Source organism: Cicer arietinum, chromosome 5 (assembly GCF_000331145.2).
Source record: "Cicer arietinum cultivar CDC Frontier isolate Library 1 chromosome 5, Cicar.CDCFrontier_v2.0, whole genome shotgun sequence".
NCBI classification, from domain to species: Eukaryota; Viridiplantae; Streptophyta; class Magnoliopsida; order Fabales; family Fabaceae; genus Cicer; species Cicer arietinum.
In genome coordinates, this window is record NC_021164.2 from 68,371,823 (window position 1) to 68,398,505 (window position 26,683).

At 31.2% G+C, this 26,683-nt stretch overlaps 2 protein-coding genes across 3 annotated transcripts in view; one reads left to right on the forward strand and one right to left on the reverse strand.

Annotated features, from left to right (window-relative positions):
* Nucleotides 1–1,002: 1,002 nt before the first annotated feature.
* Nucleotides 1,003–6,601, reverse strand: LOC101495678 (uncharacterized). Of its 2 annotated transcripts, XM_027334202.2 has the most exons (9): nucleotides 6,566–6,601; nucleotides 4,417–4,622; nucleotides 3,977–4,058; nucleotides 3,522–3,589; nucleotides 3,331–3,428; nucleotides 2,080–2,216; nucleotides 1,908–1,975; nucleotides 1,470–1,533; nucleotides 1,003–1,258 (listed from the first exon to the last, which is right to left on the reverse strand). In XM_027334202.2, exons 1-9 carry the CDS (start codon nucleotides 6,584–6,586, stop codon nucleotides 1,241–1,243), a joined length of 762 nt encoding a protein of 253 aa, XP_027190003.1. In that variant the 5' UTR covers nucleotides 6,587–6,601; the 3' UTR covers nucleotides 1,003–1,240. The 2 variants fall into 2 exon arrangements, with proteins under 2 accessions (XP_027190003.1, XP_004502696.2); XM_004502639.4 differs by lacking the exon at nucleotides 6,566–6,601 and having other exon boundaries at nucleotides 4,417–4,698.
* A 7,844-nt stretch (nucleotides 6,602–14,445) lies between these two features.
* Nucleotides 14,446–26,683, forward strand: part of LOC101496119 (MAG2-interacting protein 2) — a 14,222-nt gene continuing 1,984 nt past the window's right edge. The window contains exons 1-12 of the mRNA XM_073369311.1: nucleotides 14,446–14,639; nucleotides 14,715–14,763; nucleotides 14,857–15,030; nucleotides 15,156–15,357; nucleotides 15,570–15,745; nucleotides 17,143–18,145; nucleotides 19,016–19,980; nucleotides 21,424–21,512; nucleotides 22,423–22,782; nucleotides 23,086–24,310; nucleotides 24,419–24,684; nucleotides 24,982–26,682. Of these exons, the coding sequence (XP_073225412.1) occupies nucleotides 14,565–14,639; nucleotides 14,715–14,763; nucleotides 14,857–15,030; nucleotides 15,156–15,357; nucleotides 15,570–15,745; nucleotides 17,143–18,145; nucleotides 19,016–19,980; nucleotides 21,424–21,512; nucleotides 22,423–22,782; nucleotides 23,086–24,310; nucleotides 24,419–24,684; nucleotides 24,982–26,682 (6,285 nt within the window). The 5' untranslated portion in view covers nucleotides 14,446–14,564. The remainder of the gene's footprint in view (nucleotides 14,640–14,714; nucleotides 14,764–14,856; nucleotides 15,031–15,155; nucleotides 15,358–15,569; nucleotides 15,746–17,142; nucleotides 18,146–19,015; nucleotides 19,981–21,423; nucleotides 21,513–22,422; nucleotides 22,783–23,085; nucleotides 24,311–24,418; nucleotides 24,685–24,981; nucleotide 26,683) is intronic.

The window sequence follows — 26,683 nt, forward strand, 5'->3', positions numbered from 1 at the left end:
AGAACTAGTGAAATTCGTGCACCAATAATCCAGTCATATCGAACACTTAAAACCATCAGAATTGTATTATGCATAACATGGTGAAAATACATCATACAAATCTCGCTAGATTCGGGTATGCATGAATGCCATTTTCACTTTACTTCCCATGTTTTACCAAGGTGGTGAACACAGGTTCTCTTGAATGATCATTGGAAACTACTTACCTTCAAATTTAGGGTATTTTTATATGGTTTTCACTTTTCAACATGGGGTTGTTATGTTTATTTTTATTATGTAGTGCTATAACTCATTCTTACTGCCTTCTTGGTCTGTTAAACCATGTTGGGAGATGGAGAGTAGGTTTTAGGGATCAGCGAAAGAGAAAGATTTAGGAGTTCATAGGTGCAGCAAGTACATTGTCATTACATCTAATATGCAAATGGATGCAAGTATAATATTTTGCATCTAGATCCAACGACTCAACAACCACTACGCACCATTCATGTCACATTTCCATCGCATAAAATAGTGTTTTCACGTGTAAAGATGTTTCATGCATACACAAAATTCGTACTAACACATGCAAAATAGTTATTAATGACTGTTGGGATCTTCTCAATTGAAGACATACTCTAGACCTAACAAACAATTGAACATGAACATGAATGGCAATCTTCACATCTTGGTGACTCAAAATGTCGAATGAAATTCCATTCAGCTAGCAGCAAACTTTTGGTAGTGTTAAGACAAACCCTAATATTAAAGGTCGCGAGACATGTATTATAGTAACTTAAAGCACATATGAGACATAATGACACAAAGACAATACAAATTTCAAATAAATAAATTCAGCAAGTCTTTTTTCAACAGAAAATTTATACTCCAATCAAACAGAAGAAACATTTCCAGGCCGTATGATGGTGATAATTCTGTAGTATACACACAATAAAGATAAAATGGCATCACCATTTTTTTAGTAAACTCGAGTGCTGATTCCAAATTTAGATTTGAGCACAGAACTGAACAAAACTTTGTATGTATTTGTCAACACCCACAGTATATTCCATACGTTACATAAAATCTACATAAATTTCTAAGAGAGCAATTTGTGTACCAAAATTCCTTTCATTACTGTTTACACGGGTATAATAAAATAAACCACCAGGTTTGCTTATGATCCCTAAAACCTGGATCAAGTTCCAGAAAACAGGACAGCATCCCTAAGTTGGCATTGCAGCTCTTGCAAGTTGCAACGTCTTCAATCAAATCGTTCCATCTACAAGATAGAGCAGAATAAAGATAATGACACTACATTAAAAACAGTGGGTAAACCTAATAAGTCATAGTATCCTGATAAACAAAAGAAATAAGAAAAGCCATCCTGGCAGCACATCAAATAAGTGAACAACGTAAATATGACCACTATATATACCTTTTTAATAATAAGGACATGAATACGAAGGAAATCATAATATATCAATCAATACCTTCCAAAGACCATCATTGAGATAATGCAAGTTATCAACCCCAATTCCCTTGTTGATTGCTTTTCTGAAACCATGAAATTAGTTAAATTCCTTGAGTACAGCAGTCAATCTACGAAGTTGAAACTAGGCAAGCCATAACGTATCTCTATTTCCACATATCCCTAAGTTTTTTTTTGAGAGACCTTCCTTTGAAATTTATGCATAGTAATCAAGTAGAAATTATTTATGCATGAGGGCTTGTAGCTGATTATGAAACATGACGTAAAAAAATATTTATGCAAATGTTCTTATTGACTGTTCATCAATATCAAGCAGAGAGTACAATACTATGAGAAAGAAATTCTGAAAGAGCCTCTGCATTTATTTGGAAAAACAATCATGTTTATTTTATTTAACAACCACGCCTAGTCAAAACATGCGATAAGACGCGTTTCTTACATGTCTTTTGCTGACATTTTTGTAAAGCCGATGGCAAGGGCATGTTGTTTTCCTTCAGCCATGATGGCCTGAAATCAGAAAAATACATGATATTGTGAAAGTTCGTATAAATTCACTAGAAAATGTTCAGTTTTTGCGTAATACAAAAATCTACAAAACATAATAGCAGTACCACAGGACATTCTGCCCCCACTTCCTCATCCAAAACACCCCCAGGAGATGTAAGACCAGGACACATTATGTTTGCACCAGCCAAAACAAATCTTATTGCACCACGGTCAACTTGTAATTTCTTCATTATTTCTGGATCTGTAAAATTAAAAAAAATAATAATACAGTTCACACGCAATATAAGAAAGGACCAACTGCAGAACATAATGTCTATGTGTGAGCCTAGAAACTCATGTTTCATAAGTGCTTTCGGTCAAAGCATAGTGAAAGAAATGATAATTGATAAATTACTGACCAATCGCTACATGTCAAAAATTAGGATGGATGTGAACAATTACTGACCAAGACAATAACAATGATTTGTTCCCCATCCCTCCATGTCTTTCTCTCTCTCTCCAAATTTTCATTTTCCCCTTCTTCTATCCTATTCCATATCAAGGTTCTGTATATTGTGGGGTAAAAATAATGCCAGCATAACACATATAATATCTAGTCTAGATTAAAAGTTTTGAAGAGTGTGAATAGGGGGAAGTCAAGGAAGTTTTCTCAGAGGAATCTAACAAGTAAATATCAGATCACCAATAGATGAAGAATCAAATGATCTTTGTGTTCTCTCTTGTTCGTGATAACAAGCAAAACTATTAGATGCAATTCCAAATATTCTATGGATCCTACCTTTTAATGAGACAACAGAAAGAGATTAATATTTCAGTATAAGCTGAAGACATGATCTGGATTCTGAAACACTTCAACATTATATGCATAAAATGAGTCAATCAATCTCAACAATGAAGGTATTCCTAGCTTTTCATTGTAATAGAACTTAACTTCCACCAGTATACTTGAGAAAAAGATGCAAAGACAGCAAGTAAAAAGCCTAGCTCAATTACTGTGTCATGACAATCATATTAAATTACCAATCAGAATTTTGGTGCTGCTAAACCTCACAGCCTTTTGGTATGAACAGTACAGTTAAAGAATTAGAATTAAAATCATCATCATTTTTTTTATGCACTAAGAAATAATTGGCTACACAACACAAAACAAGCATCTATTGTTTTCCTCCTAAAAAGTATTTCAACTTCCTATTCACCATGTGTTGAACTCAGATAAGCTGCATCCTATAAGTAGTTTATTCCAGCACGTGCGTTACTAAAAAACAGTGGAATGTTCATTATTCATAACTTGTTCCCCCACCCAGCTGAAAGAATGTTCCGAACAAGTTAAAAATTGCAAGAAATATGAACTTTACATTGATGGAGAAGTCGCAAGGTTGGCATGTACGGGCCATCACGAACACTAAAAAACAAAGGAACGTTGTTCACCACAACAAGATTTAGATGATTCTGACTACAAGAACAAATGAAAAAGCAAACAGTTAGCAGCCATAAAAGTTATGAAGCAGCAGCAAAAAGCTCACAACAAATTGAATCACAAACAAACCATTTAGCAACTATAAGAGGGGACTTCTTGGGAAGTATATCATCCAGCACTGGTTCAAGCCCTGGGTACTGCAATGGAGTGAGTGAAGTTAATAGTCAATACGTAACACAAATTCATCATGTGCACCAAAAAAGATGCATACTTTGATGAATTGGGCCATGTTTGGATAAATGGCTTAATCCAGCGCTTATAGCATAAAAGTGTATCATATAAGTACTTATTTATAAGCTATTTTTATGACAAATGATAAATTCATAATGTTTTCTTATAAGCTATAAGTTGTTTTCATAGGATGTTCTTGAGAACTTTTGGACATGTCATAAGCCATTTTGATAAATTCTCTCAAATAATCGGACAAGTATTTATGAGAGTAGATAAATTCAACTAAATCAATCAAAACCGACACTTAATGATTTTTAAGGACGACAAAAAGGCCAACCAAAAAGTGACATTACCTCATCTGCAATACTTTGCCGTATTTTTCGTTGAACAGAAGCCTTCACTTGATTCTGTGCAGACACCTCTTCAGATGAAAATCTAAAAAAAAGAAATGAAAAGAAAAAATTATTTTGACATGTGAATCTATAGATAAACGCTGAAAAATCATTAATTGAATAAACAATTATGTAGGGAAGCAATAAGATCATAGTGGTGACAATTAAATAAAGCATTATTGATAAATTATTGGAAGTTTCTATACCAAACTTAATAAATGTTTTAGGGTTTAGTGCACCATTACCACCGGCAATGGTGCAATTGGCGACAGAACACCGAAAAATAATAATAGGAAAAATAAAAAAAATAAAAAATAAATAGAAGCACATGATGAATGAATCACGTCAAAATATAAAGAGATGTGATTTTTCATATATGTGTGTAGAGCGAGTGAACGTACTTTTTGAACATCTTATGCTGCGTTGAGTTGGAGATTTTTGGAGTGAAAGTGAATCTGTGTCTCTTACACTGAAATTGTAGAGAGAGAAAAAGTGTTTCATCTCCGGGTGTTTCTGTATTTGAACCATTCTGGGCCTTCGCAGTTTTTTGTCCATTATGATACGCTATTTTCATCTCCGGCCCAGGCCCAATATCATCCTCTATATTCTTAAAATGACGTGGATGCCAATTCAATTGTGTCAAATAGATCTCTATTGGGCGCAAGGGCATTTTGTAATGGACGCTAACAATCAAACCCCTAAAATTAATGGTTTCTTACTTTGCACTAAATCAAAAAACAATACAGGGACCTAAAAAAGATTACTATTCTACGGAGATAAAATTAAATAACATTCAACAAAATATCGATTAGATTTTATAATTTCTTTTTATAATACATAGATCATTTAAGTCATATAATATGTTCTTCGTCATAAGTGTGTATAGCAAAGTGATCTTGCAAGCAATAATACAAGATTTAAACTTTTGAGATACAATTAAAACGATTAATAATATGCAACAGTTTCCAAAAATATCTACAGTCAGTATAAGAAAAAAAAAACATCTATTAAAAATACAAATCTATTCTAATTTAATTTTTTCTCACATTATTATTTGAGGATAATAGGTAAATATAAGAGAGAGAAATAACTATAAAAAAAATATATAACTATATTTATTTTACAAAAGAAATATAACTACCTTAGAAAAAAATAACTACAAAAAAATCAATAATATTCTCTTTATTTTTAATCATTGTCAAATCAACTATAAAAAAAAAAAACAAAGAAAGAAATAAATACCAAAAAAAATTTTAACTATTTTTTTATCTTCTCATAAAAATAACTAAAAAACACCAATATTGTCCTCTTCATTTTTAGCCATTGCCAAATCTATTATCAATATAAGAAAAGAAACAACTATCAAAATACAAATTTATTCTCATTTAATTTTTTGTCACATCATTATTTGAGGGTAAACAAGTATATAAAAAAAGAAATAAATAAATAACTACAAAAAAAAAATAATATTGTCCCCACTCAACTATAAAAAACTTCCCAACTGTACATTATTTTTTATCTTCCAAATATCAATATAAGATACGAGAATATTTGTAAAAAATTAATATTAAAAAAATTGAAATTTACCTTTTCAATTTTAAACATTGGAAAAAACACAAAAAAGAAAATATATGAAATAAATATTTATTACTGATACATATTAAAAACACATCATATTAAATAACATGAGACAAATTTTTGTCATTAATAAAAAAAATATTTATCGCTAGTAAATAAAATGAGATTTTTTATTTGATTTCTAAATAAGCGCATTTAAATTACCAAGGATGTGTTACATGTGCGTCAGGAGTGTCTTACTAATTTCCTATAAAAATAATTTTCAAAAATATTTAAAATTTAACGGATATATCTCGAGTGAATAATTATTTTAGATTAATCTCTATTGAGAGATAATGATTTGTATATGTTATACTACGAATTTCAAAAATATCCTTATGAGAGTGGTGTGATGTGACAAAATAATAATATTCTATTGGATATTGGTCTAAAATTATTTTACACGGAAATTTGCATATTATTAAAATCTAAACATTTAAGAAAATTTTAAACATTTATATCATTTTTAATATGTAATTTAAGATAATAAAGTAATTGGTTTTAACTAATGAACTTTAGTCAAAGACGAATCGTTCGAGATAATCCAAGTTTGAACTTTGATTACTAGAGTCTATTACTATATGAACCAGATAATTAAAATAAAAACAAAATTTTATTTAAGATATTTTTTAAAATAGATAAAAAAAACAATAAATAAACGAATAAGTGTAACAGTGTTATAAAATTATGATTAACTATGGACAATTAACAATTGGTCATAATGAAATATAATGATTTTAAATTGATGGGCACACAACTAATTTGGTGTAAATTTAAAATAAAATAAATAACTTATTTGGCATGATGTAAAGATCCAATTTCGGGATATGGATGACCTAGTGAATGTGATAATGTAATAGCCTTCACCTACTTCATGTGCTCAGGTTGACTCGTTTATGCGGAATTCATAGGTCAATGAATAGTACTGCTAACCTGTGCTTCTGTTTGTAACATGAATCAGCTAGTTGGGGGAATGTGTCTCTCTTTATTCAGCTCTTACAACAACAGAGATTTGAAGAGCTGGAAGTGTTGTTGAAGCCATTTGAGCTGTAGGAATAATTATGGAGAAATGAATGGGTATGATCTATGTCTTAGAAATATGTGGATTAAGAATGAACAGTGCTGTGTTTTTAGCTAAGATTGAAGATAAAGATGACCATTTTTTTTTTTTAATTAATTTTGGATTTTTAATGAAATTAATCTAAACAATATCTAATCATCATTAATGATACAATATGCTTCATATTATTAAATATTTGTCTATTTTTTTTAAATACAAATAAGGTTGTTTTAAAAAAAATAAAATTGCAAAAATGTAAATAAATAAAAAAATTACAAAGACTAAAATTAAAATGACACATATTTACATAGATTAAATACATATATAAGACTTTTTTTTTTTCTTTTCAAAGGACACTTATTTAGAAAACTAATGTAATATTTTTATTAACATCGTTAGTTAGGCCATAATTGAAAAATAAAATAAAAATAAAAAGTTTGTAATCAACAATCACATGTTTGATTATTTTAAACAAAATTATATTTGACCATGAAGTCATCATCGGATTTTCCAAAAATGGAAGCAATACTAGTTGTCTTTAAAATTGTAGGTGAAGGCACTTCACTGTTATTTATTTATTTATTCTAGATTTAAGATTTTTCTTGACAAGAAGATTTAGAATCTTAACGGCATCTTCAACGTCGGCAAAATGAGTTAGTCCGTCACCATGGTTCTTTCATGAAGAAACGATACTTTTATTATGGTTATTTTATTTTTATTAATTTATTAATAATAATAAATATATGATTGTTAGTAGTGAGTCATATCTAATAAATCCGTAAGTTTATCATTGGAATAAAAAAATAAATTAGTTATTGTAAGATAATGTGGAATTGTAGATCCTGTTTAATGAACAAATGCTATAATATACAAGATTGTCAATGACAAATTTTCGATATAGTATTATTTACTTAATTTCTAAGACGCAAGAAAGACCTTTGTAATTCAAAGTCGCACGAGAGTTCACGAAAAAGAAATAATCTATCTCTTTTTTAACGACGTCGACAAGATAACTAAGACATATGATAGTATTTATTTTAATCGATAAAATTACTGATTAATTGTATATTAGGGTAGAGTAAAAAAAGTCAAACAAAAAATTATTTTAATTAAAATTTGAATTCTATTTTTTTAAAATTATTTATCTTTAATTAAATGACATTAACTATTAAAACTCAATAATTTAGTTAGATTAGAGTTTATATGATAATTAACATATAGTAATAGATAGTTATATTATACTATAATGGTTTTAATCATAAGTGTCTTTGTTTATTAAGGATTTAAAAATATAAATTTAATATTAAAAAATGAAATTTATACTTTTAAGAAAAGTAATACAAAACTTTCACTACAATTTCAATTCAAATTTTTATTGGATATTTACTCGGTGTTTCAACAACTTAATGTTTTAGATTAATTTTTATATATTGACATTATAAAAAAAAAAAAATATACATACATTCAATAAAATTATGCTACAGCTTTTAAATTAATTTCAAAAATATTTTTACAAAATATATATAAAGTGATCTGATTAAATGAATGTGTACAAAATTAATTTTAGGGATGTATACAAATTAATTCCTTAAATTAAATAGTTGGACGCTTTAACTTTAACTTAATTAGTACAGTTTCAAGGCATCATTTTTGAACTGCTAAAATCACTCCACGTTGTACGATTACTAATTAACCTAGTAAATTTAAATTGATTAAGCAGTTGCTGAAACAGTGATTATTCAGCTGGAAAAATCATCCTTAAATTTGATGAAATAAAGAATCAGCAATTTGGCGATTGACTGGATATAAAATTGTTAGATGTCCAAAGTGTAGAACATCATCTTAATTAATAACGAAGATATGGCTTTTTTAGTTTTATTAAAAACAATTATAACGGTGTTACTATAGGTCGCTTTGAAATGATTTATTTGATGGGGACTTTCATGATATAATTTGGCTTAAATAAATTGAATTGAAATAATAGGAGATTTGAATCTACACCTATCTTTGTTAGGGACATAGAAAAACCTTACTAGACTATGTGTCACAGCTAATTAATAAATTTTTGACATGAGTGTATACAGTACTACAAATAAATTAAATAAGGTTTTTAATATAAAAGTCAACATCAAAAGTTGTAATACACTAATACGGCTAACTAACCTGTTCTAGTCACTTTTTTATTTGCTGACCAAAATCTAGTCATCTTCATAATAATTTAATTGAAGACTCTGTTTCGATTCATAGAACTTAACAGTTTTTTGTCATACATCAACATAGTTTAAGACATCATTTAAAAGTATAGTACTTGTGAGGCTTTTGAAGAAGTGAGATTGTTTTGCTTGAATCACGGGATAGCTATATCAATGGATTCAGTAGATAAAAGTGAAAACTACAGGTTATTGTATTTTTTTATTATGCCAATGTTAAAAAGTTAAGTTATATATAACCGATCATTATTTGTCATTTTATTTTATTTAACAAAATTATATTATATGGTGTATTGCAGCTACTACATTGCAGTTATTAATTGAAGTACAAAATAAAATCGTTTGATTTTTAAATTAAAACTTTAGAGTTATAATTTATTAAATTATTTATGGTCGAAATTTTAAATTATTGAAATAATAATTTCAAAATCATAATTTATTTAATTGGTTAAGTTTGAGTCGCTAAATTATTAAAATTATAAATTTTTATCATATTTAGTCTAATCAGTAAAAATTAATTAGTTGAATTATTTAAATTATCATTTCTAAATTATATTTAGTTTACTTTGTTAAAATAAAAAGGTTGAATCATTAAAATTAGAATTTTTCAATCATAATTAGTCTAATTAAGTTAGATTAAATCAATAGATTATTAAAATTATAATTTGTAAGTCATATTTAGGTTAATCAGTTAAGATTGAATCGTGCATCATAAAAATTATAATTTATAAGTTATATCCAATATAATTAGTTAAAATTGAACCATTTGATCATCGAAAATTAAAATTTTCAAGTCAGTTAATTAAAATTAAACTGTTAGATCGTTGAAATTATCATTTTTAAGTCGTAGTTAGTATAATTAATTAAAATTACAATTTTTAAATTATAATTAGTATATTTTTCTAAATCATACATTAGAGAGATGAAAAATATCAGTGGCTAGAGATTAGGGACAGTACTACATGTTATGGATAGTTTGGAAAATATTATAGTGGGGTCATATATGTTATTCTATCAATATTCCTACACCTCTTCGTGAGATCTTTTGATCATATCACCGAAATTAAGAAATATGACAACAATATTAATTTTTGTTGAGAGTTGATATTTGCTTTATACAATTTTATTCTTAAAAAAAGTAATGGATTAATATATTTATTATAGTATCTATTGTTGGTCATTGAAAAAATGTAAATTATTCAAAGTATGTTATGAAAATAATAAAGATATAAATGTAGGGTACGTGACTTTTTAATTTTTTTTATAGTTTTCAAAGTTAATTTAAAAAAAACACTGTTGCAAGTAGAATGAAGTTAAGTTGATTTTTCACTTGATTTAAAAATATTTTTTTTTCTTCTAAAATTTAAAACCATAAAAAATAGATTTTAGTGTCATTTTATAAACTATTTTTAAACTTTATTTTACTCCAACATGATAATTAGGTATTTTCTAATATCAGCCGTTATATTGATATTTGACGAGAGATCTCTAATTTTCTATCTTAATCTATTGGATTATTTTATTATTTTTTTTCTTTTTCTTCTCAATATATAGTCAATGTTAATAATTAGAATTAATTGTTAATATTTTTTATTGTTACACTCTCTAGATCTCTTTCATGAGTAATCAAATCAATTTTATATCTTTTAATGATTGTTGTATCGTATGACTAATAAAAAAGAATTTAACCACAAGATTGTTTTCCTCATTTCTCATTTTCTATTTTTTTTAACTCGTCATAATTTAATTGTTTTTATCTTCAATAGACACTTTAAGATATCCCACAACTTAGATCATTTAGCCGTGCTATCATCTACAAATAAGACTCATTCTTTTTCTCGGTTGGATTATGTTGATTGTTTATATTTGTAGAATATACAATAATCAAATTCTATTTAATTAATTATTTATGTATTGTTCGACCTACATTGAGTTGGTACATCTCAAAGTAAATTAGCAATCAGTCGAGAGCTTTGTGAGTGCACAAGCACAATACACACGTTGCCATGCCATCTAAGTTGATCCCCTGATATTAATACGGTGCATATCCATTGAAATAGTTGTAGATTTACAAGTTAATGGAACATATATCACAAGAAAGTTAAGCCTATCAAATTAACGACTAGTATATAAAAAATTGACATACAAAGAGGCACCACAAAGCATATGACACATTGATAAAAAAAAATAATAGGAGTACTGTTTCTCTATCTTTCTCCAAATTCATCCTTTCTCCTTGAATCTGAGGATATAATGCAAACTAAATACAGTTAAGAACAGACAATTAAACGATTTAAATAAAGATGAATATAAAAAGTAATATATATATATATATATATATATATATTCTGAAATCAAAAGAAGAAGAAAAGAAAAACCATGGGAATATATATACAGTGAAATAAGTTTACTGGGGTGATATTGATTCGGCTCGTCTTATACTACAACAATGTGTATGTGATTAAAATGAGCAGAAACAATATCACTCTTGTCTACTTCTGCAGAAAAAATAATTTTCTCTCTCTTATTTTATTAATCCAGATCAAAATTAAACAAAAAATGACATATTGCAACGAAGTAAGCAAGAGTGATATTGATTCGGCTCATCTAAATGTAAATATGAATATAAATATAGTTGAAATTGAAGAATGGAAATATGAATATGGTTGAAATTGAAGATGAGCCGTATCAATATCACACCATGTCAACTTTTGCAGAATTATTAAGCCATTTATTATAATAAGGCTCCTTCTAGTCTAGTTTTGTGGAAAGAATGTCAATCTCTCATTCCTATAAATAGGACTCACCAAAAGAACTGTGTACATGTGGTATTATATATTAATTTAAATTAATATATATTAAGGATATATATTAAAGCATATATGACTTTTCTAGTTTAGATACGTACCCAACCCAAGTATATATGTGAGACAATTCAATAACATACATAAGATGCCTAATTAGCATCTTAGAACATTTATCATGATTAAGATACACACAATTAAGTCCACTATGAATCCGCTTATACTGTTTATCAATTATTCTTGCATATATAATGGAAGAGGAGGACTAATTCTTTAGTTATATAATACAACACATGAATCTACTATATATGGATGTCTTGTCATCAACAAATCAAAATTAAAATACCCATCTTATATTTTGAAAGAGAAAAAAAATTAGAAAAAACACCGTCATATGATGATGTGATAGGAAGATAGATGAAAAAAAAAGTATTTTATAAAAATTAAAGATATATAAATATAAATATTGAATCAAAATAATTTATGTCTTTTTATTTGAAGTGCGTTCTAATTTTTATAAAATATATTTATAATCAAATTCATAATCAAATGTGTTATTTTAAAATTAAAATATTGATATTATATATGTTTATTTTTATCTTATTTTTTATCTTTTACAACTCACATATATTTTAAACGTACACATAAAAATCAAACCACATCATATTTGACATCAAATTTGATGTCAAAATATCATTTCCCATTCACAAAACAACTATATATACACATGTCCTATTTAACTATAAATATTTTTTCTTCTTCTAATTCATGTTAATTAAGATATTAAATCAACAGTACATACGCGCTCCAAACTTCATAAACGAACTTATATTATTTTCTTGAAAAAGGCCAACCGGTGTTATCTTTTTGATAACAAGTGTTGTGTGGACTAAAGCATGTAATATAATATAAACAAAATGGATTAAACTATATGCTTATTTGGCATTGTCTGATTAACCTGTAACTAATAAGAGTTTTATTTCTTTAACTCGCAATTTATATACTCTTTAACTTGCAATTTACATGAGGTGTGGTATGTACGTTAAGGGATTAACATGTATATGGAGACATTTTATTTTTATTTCTAATAAATTTCTTTAGTAATATTTAATGTAGTGTTTGAATAATACAATTTTGTTTTAAATATTAGAACAGTGTAAATTTTGCTTATAAAAAACATAGTGTTCATTTTTTTGCCAATATTTATGTTATTTGAATAATCAGTGCATATTTGATACTTTCAAGTTTTACCGATTTTTATAATGTTTTAATTTGTATAGATTCTTTATGTTTTATTTATTAACTAATTATATATATATATATAGTATCCTTTTAACCATTATTTTAAGCATGCTTAATAGTCGACACAAATTATTAAGATACATATTCCTTCCATTTTGTTGTTGTTAATTTTTGACTTAATAGTTGACACAAATTACTAAGATACCTACTTCCATTTGTATTTGTTAATTTTTGGACTTCTCACATGAAAGAGATTTGACTATTTTGAAGTTCATCTAAAAATAAAGTAAAATAAAATCTTATTAATAATGATTTCATTTAAGAATCAAATCTAGGCATTATTTGAATTTTCAACTTTAGATAAAATTTATTAACTATCTAAATTCAATTATTTGATTGATATAATTTAGTTTTAGAAATTTATTTGGAGATTATTCTTTGTGAATATATGATTTGAAAGAGAATAAAATCTTGTCTATAAAAAAGAAAAGGAAAATAGAGAAGATTAAAATCTTATCTACACTTTAGAGTTGACTTCACAAGGTTCATTGTTCCAAATCTTACACACTAAATCTATTCAAGAATCTTAAATATTTTTGGTCAAAAACATGTATCAAAATTAACTTAGTATTTTATCTTTTAGACAAGTATCCAAAAAGTTAAGTTTATTTCACACTTGTTTGTTAATTTTAATTTTTGGAGACAATCAAATGCAAGTTTGACTTTACTATTTTAAGGGTTAGTTTACTACCCATATTAATTATTTTAAATTCAATTAATAAAACATAAGACAAAAGATAATATAGATCAAATATTTATTTTTTCACCAATTTCTCTCAATTTTTGAAAATAAAAATAGCATTTTAAAAAATTTGAAATTGTAAAAATACGATTTATATTATTTCTAAAATTGCACTCTTCTTAACTTGTCTTCTATTTTGTCTCTATCAAATTGTTAACTACTTAAATCTTCCATCTCTTTATTTTCAATTAAAATAAACATAGATTTAAAAAACTATTTTCAGAAATTAAACGACCTAATTTTCGGAAACACTTATTTTGAGAACAACATGTCCATAGTTGCACAAGGGGTTGATGAGTAAAAAGGGGTGTGAATAATAGTCCCTTAATTTTAAATCGGTATCGGGCTAAGCATCGAATCTGTACCGCTGTCTTCTTAACTTGTCTTCTATTTTGTCTCTATCAAATTGTTAACTACTTAAATCTTCCATCTCTTTATTTTCAATTAAAATAAACATAGATTTAAAAAACTATTTTCAGAAATTAAACGACCTAATTTTCGGAAACACTTATTTTGAGAACAACATGTCCATAGTTGCACAAGGGGTTGATGAGTAAAAAGGGGTGTGAATAATAGTCCCTTAATTTTAAATCGGTATCGGGCTAAGCATCGAATCTGTACCGCTGTGAAGGCCCAACTCAAAAGACACTAACAAAAAAAAAAAAAGAGAAAAAAAATGGATCATCGAGAAATGAGAATGAACCGAAGCACAATTCACCTGCATATCTTGTTGCTATAGCTCGTTAACACTCGAATGTGGTGCAGTTTTTAAGGTGTGGGGTTTTGGTAAAGAAGATACAATAACGGTTCCCACATGGAGGCTCCGCTTTACGAGAAGCAACGTCACGCTTCCAATTACCCTCCCCAACACCACCAACAACAACACAATGTAAGGGTTTCTTCAATTTTCTCTCTCGATTCACATTCCCTCAGTTCAATTGATCATCGTTGAGTTTCATTTCAGGCAAACGAAGATTCCAAAGGAAGCTTACTATCTCTGCTTTCACTTCGAGGTACGTTTTCACCAGTTCGGTTGTGGTATTTCACTGATCTCGATTAAGTTTATTTGAATTTGGATCCAATTCGTTTACTGTTCGTGCGTGAAGGTGTGAGTCAACTTAAGGAGAAATGGAACGGATATAATGAACCGAAGAGACTCAGAAAATTAGTTTCGCTGTTTGTTTCACCAACGGCAAAACACGTTGCAGTTGCTTCTGGTAATCGAATTACGATTCTGAGCAAAGAGGATGATTATCAACAAACGTATTCAATTTTCACCAGTGAGTTCTTCTTTGAAATTATTACATTACATATGAATATAATAGGGTTATATGGTATTTATTTAGAATTAGAAAGTGAAAACAGACAGGATTTGATTCTGATGTTGAATTGGTTCGTTCCTTAGGTTCTGATTTCGGTACATTTAATGTGGGAGCTTGGTCTGAAGATGATGAAATTCTTGGTGTTGCTGATGATTCTGATACTCTGTATTTTATCAAATACAATGGTGAAGTAGTGGCAGAAATTACAAAGAGGCATTTGAAAATATCTTCCCCGATAGTTGGTTTATTTTCTGATAACGACTCTGATATGCACGAGTCTTATTTGTAAGTATTTCTCCTTTTCTCTTGTTCCTTTGTTTATGGTATGCTATATTGAATACTTGAGACGGGATTAGTTTGTCGGTGATGTTGAAAATATGTCCATGCTGTCATAATTTGGTAAACTTACACAGTTTAAAATAATGTTAGGAACTAGTAATTGTTAAACAGAAATTGAGTATAAGTTTGAAGTTTGGCATTGTTTGAGGTGTATGTAGGTTCACTGTCATTACCTCAGACGGATCACTTCAACAAATTGAGATCAGTTATGGACAAGGTGTATCTGCTTTTCCCAAGTACATATGTAATCATAGGAGTCATCTCTGCAACAATGTTTTCTGCTTTGACCGTCACCATGAACTTAACCTTTTTGTGGCTGTTCACACAAAGTCTGGTATATATGTTTGTGTTATTTTCTCAACTATTTTCTAAGTTATACTACTGTTGGTTGTGGATTTAAGAAGTATGTCATGCAATATACAAATAGATATAAGCTCTCTTTTCCTTTGGGATACTAGGTTGATGCAGAAAGGAACTCCCTTTTTCTATACGATAAAAGATTATGACTTGTTTGACTATTGTTTCCATTGATGTCAGAAACTAAGGCCTTGTTTACTTCGAGAATAAACCTCCCATTTTCACTTTTTTATTATTATTATTTTTTATTTATTTTACAAAATTGCAACTTTCTTTAAACTCTGTTTTCCAAAAATGCAAACAAAAAAAGTTATCAAAAAAATGTTTTTAAAAAAAATGTTTTCATTGTCTTGTGTACAAATATTCGAAAACAGGAAACAAATTGAAAACAAGGTGACAGTCTTGGAAATAAAAGTGACAACAAGTAATGAATACAGGAAGTGTTTTTTCAAAGTAAACGGACTCTAACCTTTCTCACCTGATCAATTTGACAGTTCAGGCAATCAATTTTAACAGGGATTAATAAGGAAAAGAAACAAAGAAGACATCATAATAAATATTTTAGAAAACAAAATAAAGTTGTTGTACCATCAGGAACCCTTGAGTTCAATTGGTTGCTTTAAGCTGACTGCTGATCTCCGTGCTTTGCTTAAAGTTTCGATAACACTTTTATGATTATACAATACACTGTGTTTGTCTTTTCTGTATATGAACGATGACTGATATTAACTTTTCAGAAAGATGTAATGTATAGGTGTTATTTTTATCTTTCTGCTGCATGACTAGGATATTTTACATTTCAGCAGTTCCTTGTTATTTTAAATAATTATATAACTAATAATAGTAGGTGGATTTTAAGCTGCTAGAATACTTGAAGCATATCAGCTCTTCTTTTTGTGATGTTTTTTCATGTTCAAATTTTCTATTAAAAATGTGCTAATTAAAGGTATGCAGATGCTCTAAAGGTGAAAGTCATCTTTTTTTTTCTATTTCTATTTTGTTTTATTATGAAAACAGTCTATTTCATGTGGACATCTTTATAAGCCATGATAGTGTTTCAATTGGTCATATCATATTCACCGATTTCATATCATATACACATGGAAATCCTTATTTTTATTTTGATCACTGACATGGAGTGATTCATTCTTCTTCTTGATTTATGCGATTTTAATTCAAATTTCAAGCACATCTTTTCCTTTTCTCTGTACCCTCTTCTATTATATTCAAATAATCGTTTTGCTTCTTTTATCAAAATATCAAATACCTTATTCTTAGAACATGAAGAATAGACTGTAGAGCTCACAAGACATTTATCTGTTAAATGTTGTTTGTTCAAGCTCTTTGCTAACTAATTTTGTATATATCTTCTAGGATCTTGCCATCTATCTCTTTGGCATAAAAATTCAAGCACAGAACTGGAGCAGGTGTTCTCTTTGCAGTTTGAGGGGTTATATTTAAAACCAAAAGGTTATAGTGGTCAGCTAACATATCCAAAGTTGTTAATCTCGCCACAAGCTACATTCATTGGTACTCTGGATTTGACAGGATGCTTGCATATTTTTAAGCTGGACAAAGAAGGCTTTACACTCTCCCAGTTTGAAGTGGGAGAGAGGGATGATTCATCAATGCTTGATAATTTATCGAATGGGAGTAGTAAATCTTTTGTGGGTTGTATGGATTTTACTTGGTGGTGTGACCATATCATTGCCATTGTAGATAGGAATGGTGTGGTTATGTTGATAGACATTCTAAATGGTTCAAAGGTTCATGAAGATGATCCTGCATATTTTTTCCCTGCTCTGGGAAGAGCACAGAAATGCAGGGGCTATCTTTTTCTTTTAGCAAGTTTATCAACCAAAGAAAGATCCAGTCCCTCTGATTTTGAATTGTCAGATGACTTGCATCAGACAGAGTGGATTGTTGAAGATAGACTTAAACAATTTCACCTTTCTAAGTTGCTCTGGTTTCTTGTTTCATTTTCTGAGAAATCTGTCCCTGAAATGTATGGTATACTGATTACGAAGAGAAATTATCAGGCTGCTCTGGACTTTGCCGATAGTCATGGATTGGATAAAGATGAAGTTCTGAAGTCGCAGTGGTTGAATTCTAGCCAAGGAGTAAATGAAATTAATAGATTTTTGGCTAATATTAAGGATACAAATTTTGTACTTTCTGAATGTGTTAATAGAATTGGACCAACAGAAGAAGCTGTGAAGGCTTTGCTTGCTTATGGTCTACGCATCACTGATCATCATAAATTCTCAGAAGTAGAAGATGATGGATCTAGTCAAGTATGGGATGTTCGCTTGGCCAGACTTCAAATTTTGCAATTTAGAGACAGGCTGGAAACATTTCTTGGAATAAACATGGGCAGGTAGTCTGAGAGTTTTAGATATCAATTTTGATAACATAAAGTACACATTATTTATGCTTTTTCTGTATTATTTAAAGTTGTCCTTAATATATTTTTCTTTTGCAAGTCTTATTTTAAAAATTAAAAGGAGTCATCGGAAGTCGAAGAGAAGAAATTACAATGAGTTGGAGGATATGGAATCCTCTTATGCAAAAAAAAAAAAAAGAGAACATCATTCAAACAAGGTTTCCCAATACCCACCCCAATGCAGTAAAAACATCCTTAAAGATATGATAGATATCATCCAATCATATGCATCATATTGTTGAGCATGGATTGCACATCATCACTAGACTATTCCCTCTTCACTTCTATTATAATCATTGAATTTGGCTCCTCTAAAGTGAGTGAATCAATGGTTGATCATCACCCATGATTGGTCATGCATGTACACATAATATCAACCATGATTGGTCATGCATGTGCACATAATATCAACCATTCATTTGATCATCAATGGTTGATATTACTCACTTTATTCTCTAAAGTGAGTTGCTCACTTTAGAGGCGCCGGATCCATAATCATTTTGTTTACTACACACTCACACACAAGAAAACCATCAGCCCTTTAACTGTATGAAGCATTGACATATATTATGTATTCTTAAATCATAATGATTAAATGCTCTTTAAACTTCTTGGTTGTGATTGTAACAGTTAAACTTCAACAATTTTCTGTGTACTGTAGATTTTGAGCAAGACTGACAGACATACCCACCTTCACATATTCCCATAAATGGCTACAAATGATAGAATTTTGGGAATTCACCATTGTTCAATAATTCTGATAGTTTCCACTGACTCAAAGTTCATTGACACAGTTTTCTGCAGGTTTTCTGTGCAGGAATACAGCAAATTCCGTATTATGCCTATTGATGAAGCTGCTGTAGCACTTGCAGAAAGTGGAAAAATTGGTGCATTGAACTTGCTTTTCAAGCGTCATCCATATTCTTTATCTCCCTTTGTTTTGGAAGTTTTAGCCTCCATCCCAGAAACAGTTCCTGTCCAAATGTATGGGCAGCTTCTTCCTGGGAGGTCTTTTCCTTCTGGTGTTGCTGTGAGGCAAGATGATTGGGTTGAATGCAAGAAGATGGTTCACTTCATTAACACGTCAGTTAAAACCCACAACATTCAAATCCAAGTCAAAACTGAGCCTCTTGTTAAGCATTTTCTTGGACTTCTGTGGCCATCAGTCGATGAGCTCTCAAAATGGTATATGGATAGAGCTAGAGCTATGGATGATTTTAGTGGGCAGCTGGATAATTGCTTGAGCCTACTTGAGTTTGCTCTTCGCAAAGGCATATCTGAGTTGCAGCAGTTTCATCAAGATGTTTTATACTTGCACCAAGTTATTTACTCTGATGACAATGATAGTGAAACCAGTTTCAACATGAGTCTCGTCACGTGGGTAGAATTGTCAGACTACGAAAAATTTAAATTTATGCTTAAGGGAGTCAAAGAGGAAAACGTAGCCGAAAGATTACACAACAGAGCTATTCCATTTATGCGTGAAAAGTTTCACAGGGTGTCCTCCATTGGAGATGTCACCCATTCTACAAATCAAAATATAGAGGAATCATTTCTAGTAAGATGGTTGAAGGAAACTTGTTTGCAGAATAAATTGGACATGTGCTTGGTGGTAATTGAGGAAGGGAGCAGAAACTTCCAAAGCAATGTCTATTTTGAAACTGAGGTTGAAGCTGTTGATTGTGCTTTGCAATGCATATATTTGTGCACAGTTACAGATAGGTGGAGCATCATGTCAGCCATACTATCTAAGCTTCCTCAAATACAGGGTGAGTTTGGCTTCATGTTTATTCTAATATCTTAACAGCAATGTGATGATGTAATTTTAATAATTTCTTGGGGGTGGTTTATTGCGCTTGTTAATACTCCGGGGCTTCACTACAATAGTTGAAAAGAAACATTACAGGGACAAAACTATAAGCTGAGAGGTTTGAGAAAACATTAAAATTTAAGAGGTCATCATCATATTTTTAGCAAATCATCATTCGTAATCTTGGGGGAATTTCAGGAACAAACAAAAGAATTCTCGAGGCGGGAGTTCTGCGGGTGATATCTCAAAGCTGAGTTCTACCATAGAATTTTCTTTGATGAATTATATAAATCTCAACAGATGCATTCAGATCAGTGGATGCATTCATACCTAGCCATTTGCCATACTTGATTGGGAATATTGTCTTCAAAATGTCGTTGCAGCAATAAACTTAGTATGTGATTTGATCTATAAGTATTTGAAAAAGAAACATCTTTAACACCCTCCTGCCCTTAAAGAATTAAAACTTAGAAGTTCCTGGTATAAAATTTTCCTGGTTTGAAAATTCACCACACCAAATCAGCGGTTAATTAATTCAGTATATTGTTAACCCATTAAGAACATTGCCGACCACTTGTTTATAAAGATGTTTCTTCACTAGTACACCCATCGCACCTGCTTACCAACACCTTCATTTCAGATTCTCAGTTTTATGCATTTTCCTTACATATCAACTTGATAAAAATGTTACTATGCCTGATGGCTACTGGGAGAATTCTAAGTGATCACTTCCTCACATTGGACCTGCTTGTTCTGCCCTTTTATATCATGTCCCTGAATATGAAATTAGAACTGAAAAAACTGTCTTGAATCTAGCTTTCCATGCCAAACCTTCAGATATTTTGAAATTCCCAGCATCTATTATTCTTTTCTTAGGCACATTGACTACAAATCAGTAGAAGAAAATTACCCGAACATCTTCTAAAATTACCCAAACATTTTCTATTGAGCCTATAGCTTTCTGTGCCAACACTTGGTCCATGTGTAAATCAGTGTTGACTTCCTTGTAACCCAATTGTGTGAATTGTTTCCTACCTAATTATTTTCCTTTTTCGGCCTACTAGTATCTTTTGTCAACCAGAGAGTACTGACTTGTATGTAGGCAATTTTTTTTTATGTTTTTGCTAGTTAGTCAGTGTGGATGAGTGTTCTGCTAGCACTCAGGCTGTTCAATATCGTTTAGCTATCCTTCAACTATATAAATTTGATTGACATATACGTATGTAACTGTGTTGTTGAGCTGGAGTGTGTGTATAATTTGAATCCCAAAGCTTACCAAAGATAGATGCTTCTTATTTATGTATATTTGCATGAGTAGTTGAATAAATTCTTGAGGATATTGTTGATTCATTTGTATTTTGTATCAATCGATGAGTACACTAAATTATGTATTATTGCGTAGATGGTTCAATTCAAGCTGAGAGCCTTGAGAGAAGACTCAGAGTTGCTGAAGGTCATATTGAAGCAGGGAGACTTTTGGCATTTTACCAGGTTTGAAGTTTCTCCTCTCATACAGTTAAACTTGTATGTCTTAAGTTATTCATGAAGGGGATTTCTAAATCTATTAGTTGAATGGTGGAAATAAAAGTAAGTGTGCTTACAGAGTTACAATGTGTATTATCACTAGGGGTGGACATATAGACCGAGTTAGGCTTTGGAAGACCTGAGTCTGGCCTACATTGAAAATGTTAGGCCCAAGCTTGACCTACTACCTGCCAAAGGCTCAATTTTAAGGTTTGACTTGACTTTTTTCAAATCCTGACAAGGTCTAAAAGTATGTTTAAAAGCCTACTTCACTATTATTTTATGAAAATATACACCACTCACCGTTAGGGTTTTGTAAATAGACGAACAAGTTAACATGACAACGAGCTTAAGTTCTATTTTGATATCTAACATGATCTTTTAGAGTATATAACATTATATTACATCATATTTCAATTATATTTTAAAATAATACCTTAAAATATTTAAACCATTGATGTAGAGCACTATGTTTAAATTACAGAAAATATTAGACAATTTTTGGTCAAACACAAAAAATAAAAGTTACTATTATTATAATTATAATAGTAATAAATTTTTTATTTATATATAATTAAGTAGGCATGCATGGTAGTCCCAAAAGGTTTTTTTAGTGGCCTTAGCCTGGCGTTTTAAGCTAAATAGGCTTTTAAAAAAGCTTTGGCCAAACTTATATTAAAAAAAGCCTAAGATAGGCTATAGGACCTTGTCGGTTGGCTTGACCTATTCCACCCCTAATTATCACCATAATTTGGATTGCACTATTTTTGTTTTGCATTGTTTTTCTCCTCCTCCATTTAGCAATATGATTATGAAATTCATGTTATTGCTTTTTAGCCAGGTTGTGTTTACTAAGTTATCTTTTGGTTCTGTACAGGTCCCAAAGCCATTAAACTTTTTCCTAGGTGCTCAATCAGATGATAAGGGTGTGAAACAGATTATTCGCCTCATCCTTTCTAAATTTATTCGCCGTCAACCTGGCCGATCAGATAGTGAGTGGGCCAGCATGTGGCGTGATATGCAGTACTTGAGGGAAAAAACATTTCCTTTTCTGGACCTGGAATATATTTTGATTGAATTTTGTAGAGGACTGCTTAAAGCTGGGAAGTTTTCTCTTGCACGTAATTACTTGAAGGGTACAAGTTCTGTTTCTTTGGCATCAGACAAGGCAGAAAGCCTTGTCATTCAAGCAGCTAGGGAGTACTTTTTCTCAGCTTCAAGTCTTTCTTGTTCTGAAGTAAGATTGGCTGTATCAACTTACTGAATGAAACATATAAATTTGATATTTTTTTGTGGCAAATGCATTCTTCATCATGTTAACAAACACTAATTCAGCCGCAACGACTTTTGTGCAGTGTATTTTTTCTTCTTATATTTGACATTTTTCCTTCAAGTAGTAACTGAGACCATATAATCACCTCACAATGCCATTTTCTAATTATATTGAAGTTCTGGATTATCTTTAAGCTGCTCTGTTTTATGACCTAACCTAATCTCAACTACATGAATTGATTAACTATGTTGATGTGTTCTACTCCAGATCTGGAAAGCTAGAGAATGTCTAAATCTATATCCAAGTGGTGCGAATGTGAAGGCAGAGGCAGATATTATTGACGCACTTACGGTTAAGCTTCCAAACCTTGGGGTGAATATTCTGCCCATGCAATTCAGGCAAATAAAGGATCCTATGGAAATTGTAAAAATGGCAATCACAAATCAAACTGGAGCATATTTTCATGTTGATGAACTTGTTGAGGTTGCCAGACTTCTTGGCTTGAGGTCTCCCGAGGACATATCAGCTGTTGAAGAAGCTATTGCTAGAGAAGCTGCAGTTTCTGGTGATTTACAATTGGCATTTGATCTTTGTCTTGTTTTGGCGAAAAAAGGGCATGGTAACATGTGGGATTTATGTGCTGCAATTGCAAGAGGTCCCGCCCTTGAAAATATGGATGTGGATTCTCGAAAGCAGCTATTAGGGTTTGCCTTGAGTCACTGTGATGAGGAATCCATTGGTGAGCTTCTCCATGCATGGAAAGACCTGGATATGCAAGGCCAGTGTGAAACATTAATCATGTCAACTGGGACAAATCCTTCAAAATTTTCAGTGCAAGGCTCAACTGTAGAATCACTTCAAAAGCAAAGTTTTCAAAACATACTAGATAGAAACATGTGCTTTCAAGAGTTTGATGGTAATAACACTGACAATCAGGAAGTTCATCTTGAGAAAATTAAAGAAATGCTTTCCATTGTTGCTAAAACCTTGGCTGCGGGCAATCTAACTGACTGGGCATCAGGCTTGACTGAAAATGGCAAAGTTCTGTCTTTTGCTGCTTTGCAACTCCCTTGGTTGATTGAATTGAGTAGGAAAGGAGATCACAATGAAAAATTGAGTACCGGAAAGCAGTATTTAAACATCAGAACACATGCTGTGGTGACCATTTTGTCCTGGTTGGCTAGAAATGGATTTGCCCCCAGAGACAACCTTATCGCCTCTTTAGCAAGATCCGTTATGGAACCTCCAGTCACTGAAGAGGAAGATATAATGGGGTGCTCCTATCTTCTGAATCTTGTGGATGCCTTTAATGGGGTAGAAATTATAGAAGAGCAACTCAAAATAAGAAAAGACTACCAAGAAATTTGTAGCATTATGAATGTTGGGATGGCATACAGCTTGCTACACAACTCTGGAGTAGGTACTGACCCTGCTCAGCGAAAGGAGCTATTGAAGAGGAGGCTGAAGGAAAAACATACATCGTCCGGTTCTGGTAGTGAGCGGTTTCTATATGAAATGTTTGTTTATCATGCTTGTATTTATTCATTTTATTGTGGACTTAATTGTACCTACTAACACATTGTTTGAATTTTTTTTCCAGACGATATAGATAAACTTGGCAAGGTACAGTCTTCATTTTGGAGAGAGTGGAAACTGAAGTTAGAAGAGCAAAAGCGACACACTGAGCATTCCAGAGCACTACAGAAAATAATTCCTGGGGTCGAAACAGAGCGCTTTTTATCCCGGGACTCTATCTATATTGAGAATGTTGTTATCTCTCTCATTGAGTCCGTAAAGTTAGAAAAAAGACACATTTTGAAGGACATTTTAAGATTGGCTGATACTTACGACTTGAGCTGTACTGAGGTATGAGCATTTGCATGAACTTGTTTAAAACAAAAAAATATTTTGATTCAGATGAAACCATTTATCTTTTAGTTCCTTACTATTCTAGTCTCACTTATATTTTCGGTGTCAAGTAGCATTGTTTTTTAGTATAAAGTAATTATAAAAGTGCATTTTGTCTATGTCTCATAAGCAAAGAGTATTCACATGAAGGGGTATTGAGTTGTTCAAGTTATTTTCAGGTCCATGTTTAACAGGTTCTTCAGATAAAATGCATACATATTGATGAGACCTCATTGTTTCATCGTTTTTTTGCAGGTGCTGTTGCATTTCCTAAGTGCTGTGCTTGTTTCTGATGTTTGGACAAATGACGATATTACAGCCGAAGTTGCAGGTTATAAAGGAGAAATAATTGGTAATGGTGTTAAGACAATTGAAACCATCTCAACAATTGTTTATCCTGCAATCAATGGGTGCAATAAACTTCGCCTGGCTTATGTGTATGGTCTGTTGTCAGAGTGCTATTTGCAGCTGGAAAATACCAAAGACTTATCTCCAATAGCACAGCCTGATCATGCAAATGCCAATATAAGGCTTGCTCATTATTACAAGATGATTGAGCAAGAATGCAAAAATGTTTCTTTTATCAATAACCTGAACTTCAAAAATATTGCCGGGTTGCGTGGTTTGAACTTTGAGTGCTTTAAGGATGAAGTTTATGCATGTATTGAGGAAAGTAGCTTGTCTGCATTGTCAAAAATGATACAGGCTTTTGCCAATATTTATGGTGATTCATTGCCTGAGGGTTTCATGTCATGGCAGGATGTCTACAAGTATTACATCCTGAGTTCGCTGAGTGCTTTGGAGACTAACGCTACAACTGATTCTAGCAGTAGAACTCCTGAATGCCTTCAAGGCTTTTTAAGTAAGCTTGAGCAGAGCTATGAGTCATGCCGAAAGTATATTAGACTTTTGAGTCAATCTGATGCTTTGGAAATCATGAAGCAGTACCTCACTGTAATTGTGCCTCTCTATAGTTCATATGGATTCCTACCTGACAATTCAACTTGGCAAGAGTGCCTTATTGTTCTTTTGAACTTTTGGATGAGATTGGCAGATGATATGAAGGAAATTTCATTGGAGGAAAATTCAGGAGAAACTATTGGCTTCGACCCACAATGTTTAAGGAGTTGTCTGAAAATATTTATGAAATTGGTGATGGAGGATATCATCTCCCCTAGTCAGGGATGGGGCAGCATATATGGCTATGTCAACTGCGGCTTAAGTGGTGATTGCTCTGTAGAAATTTACAATTTCTCCAAATCTATGGTTTTTTCTAGTTGTGGGTTTGGTGCCATCTCAGAGGTATTTTCTGCTGCTTCGTTGGAAATCAGTTCAACTTCTGATTGTGGCACAGGTTCCCAGGATCTTCCTAATTTCTATTTAGATATTCTTGAAGCTGTTCTGCAGGAATTGGTCAATGGATCCCATGAGAGCCAGAACCTGTATCATATATTGTCATCTTTAAGCAAGCTAGAAGGTGACTTAAAAGTTTTGCAATGTGTTAGACATGTAATTTGGGGGAAAATGGTTCAGTTCTCTGACAATTTACAGTTGCCAAGTTCTATTAGAGTTTACATGCTAGAGCTTATGCAATTTATCTCAGGTAAGAATATTAAGGGTTTCTCTCCTGAAATAATTGCCAATGTCCAACCATGGGAAGAATGGGATGAATTGCTTTATGCTACTAGTAAAAAGAGTGAGACTGGTGTTGACAAGCAGTCGCCAGATCACAAAGACTCTTCTAGTAGGTTTACAAACACTTTGGTTGCCCTTAAATCATCTCAACTTGTGGCATCGATCTCTCCTAGCATAGAAATTACCCCTGATGATCTATTGAATGCAGACACGGCTGTTTCTTGCTTTTTGAGGTTGTGTGGAGAAGCTATTGAAGATCTCCACTTTGATGTCTTGGTTGCTATTTTGGAAGAGTGGGAGGGACTTTTCACCATAGGGAAAG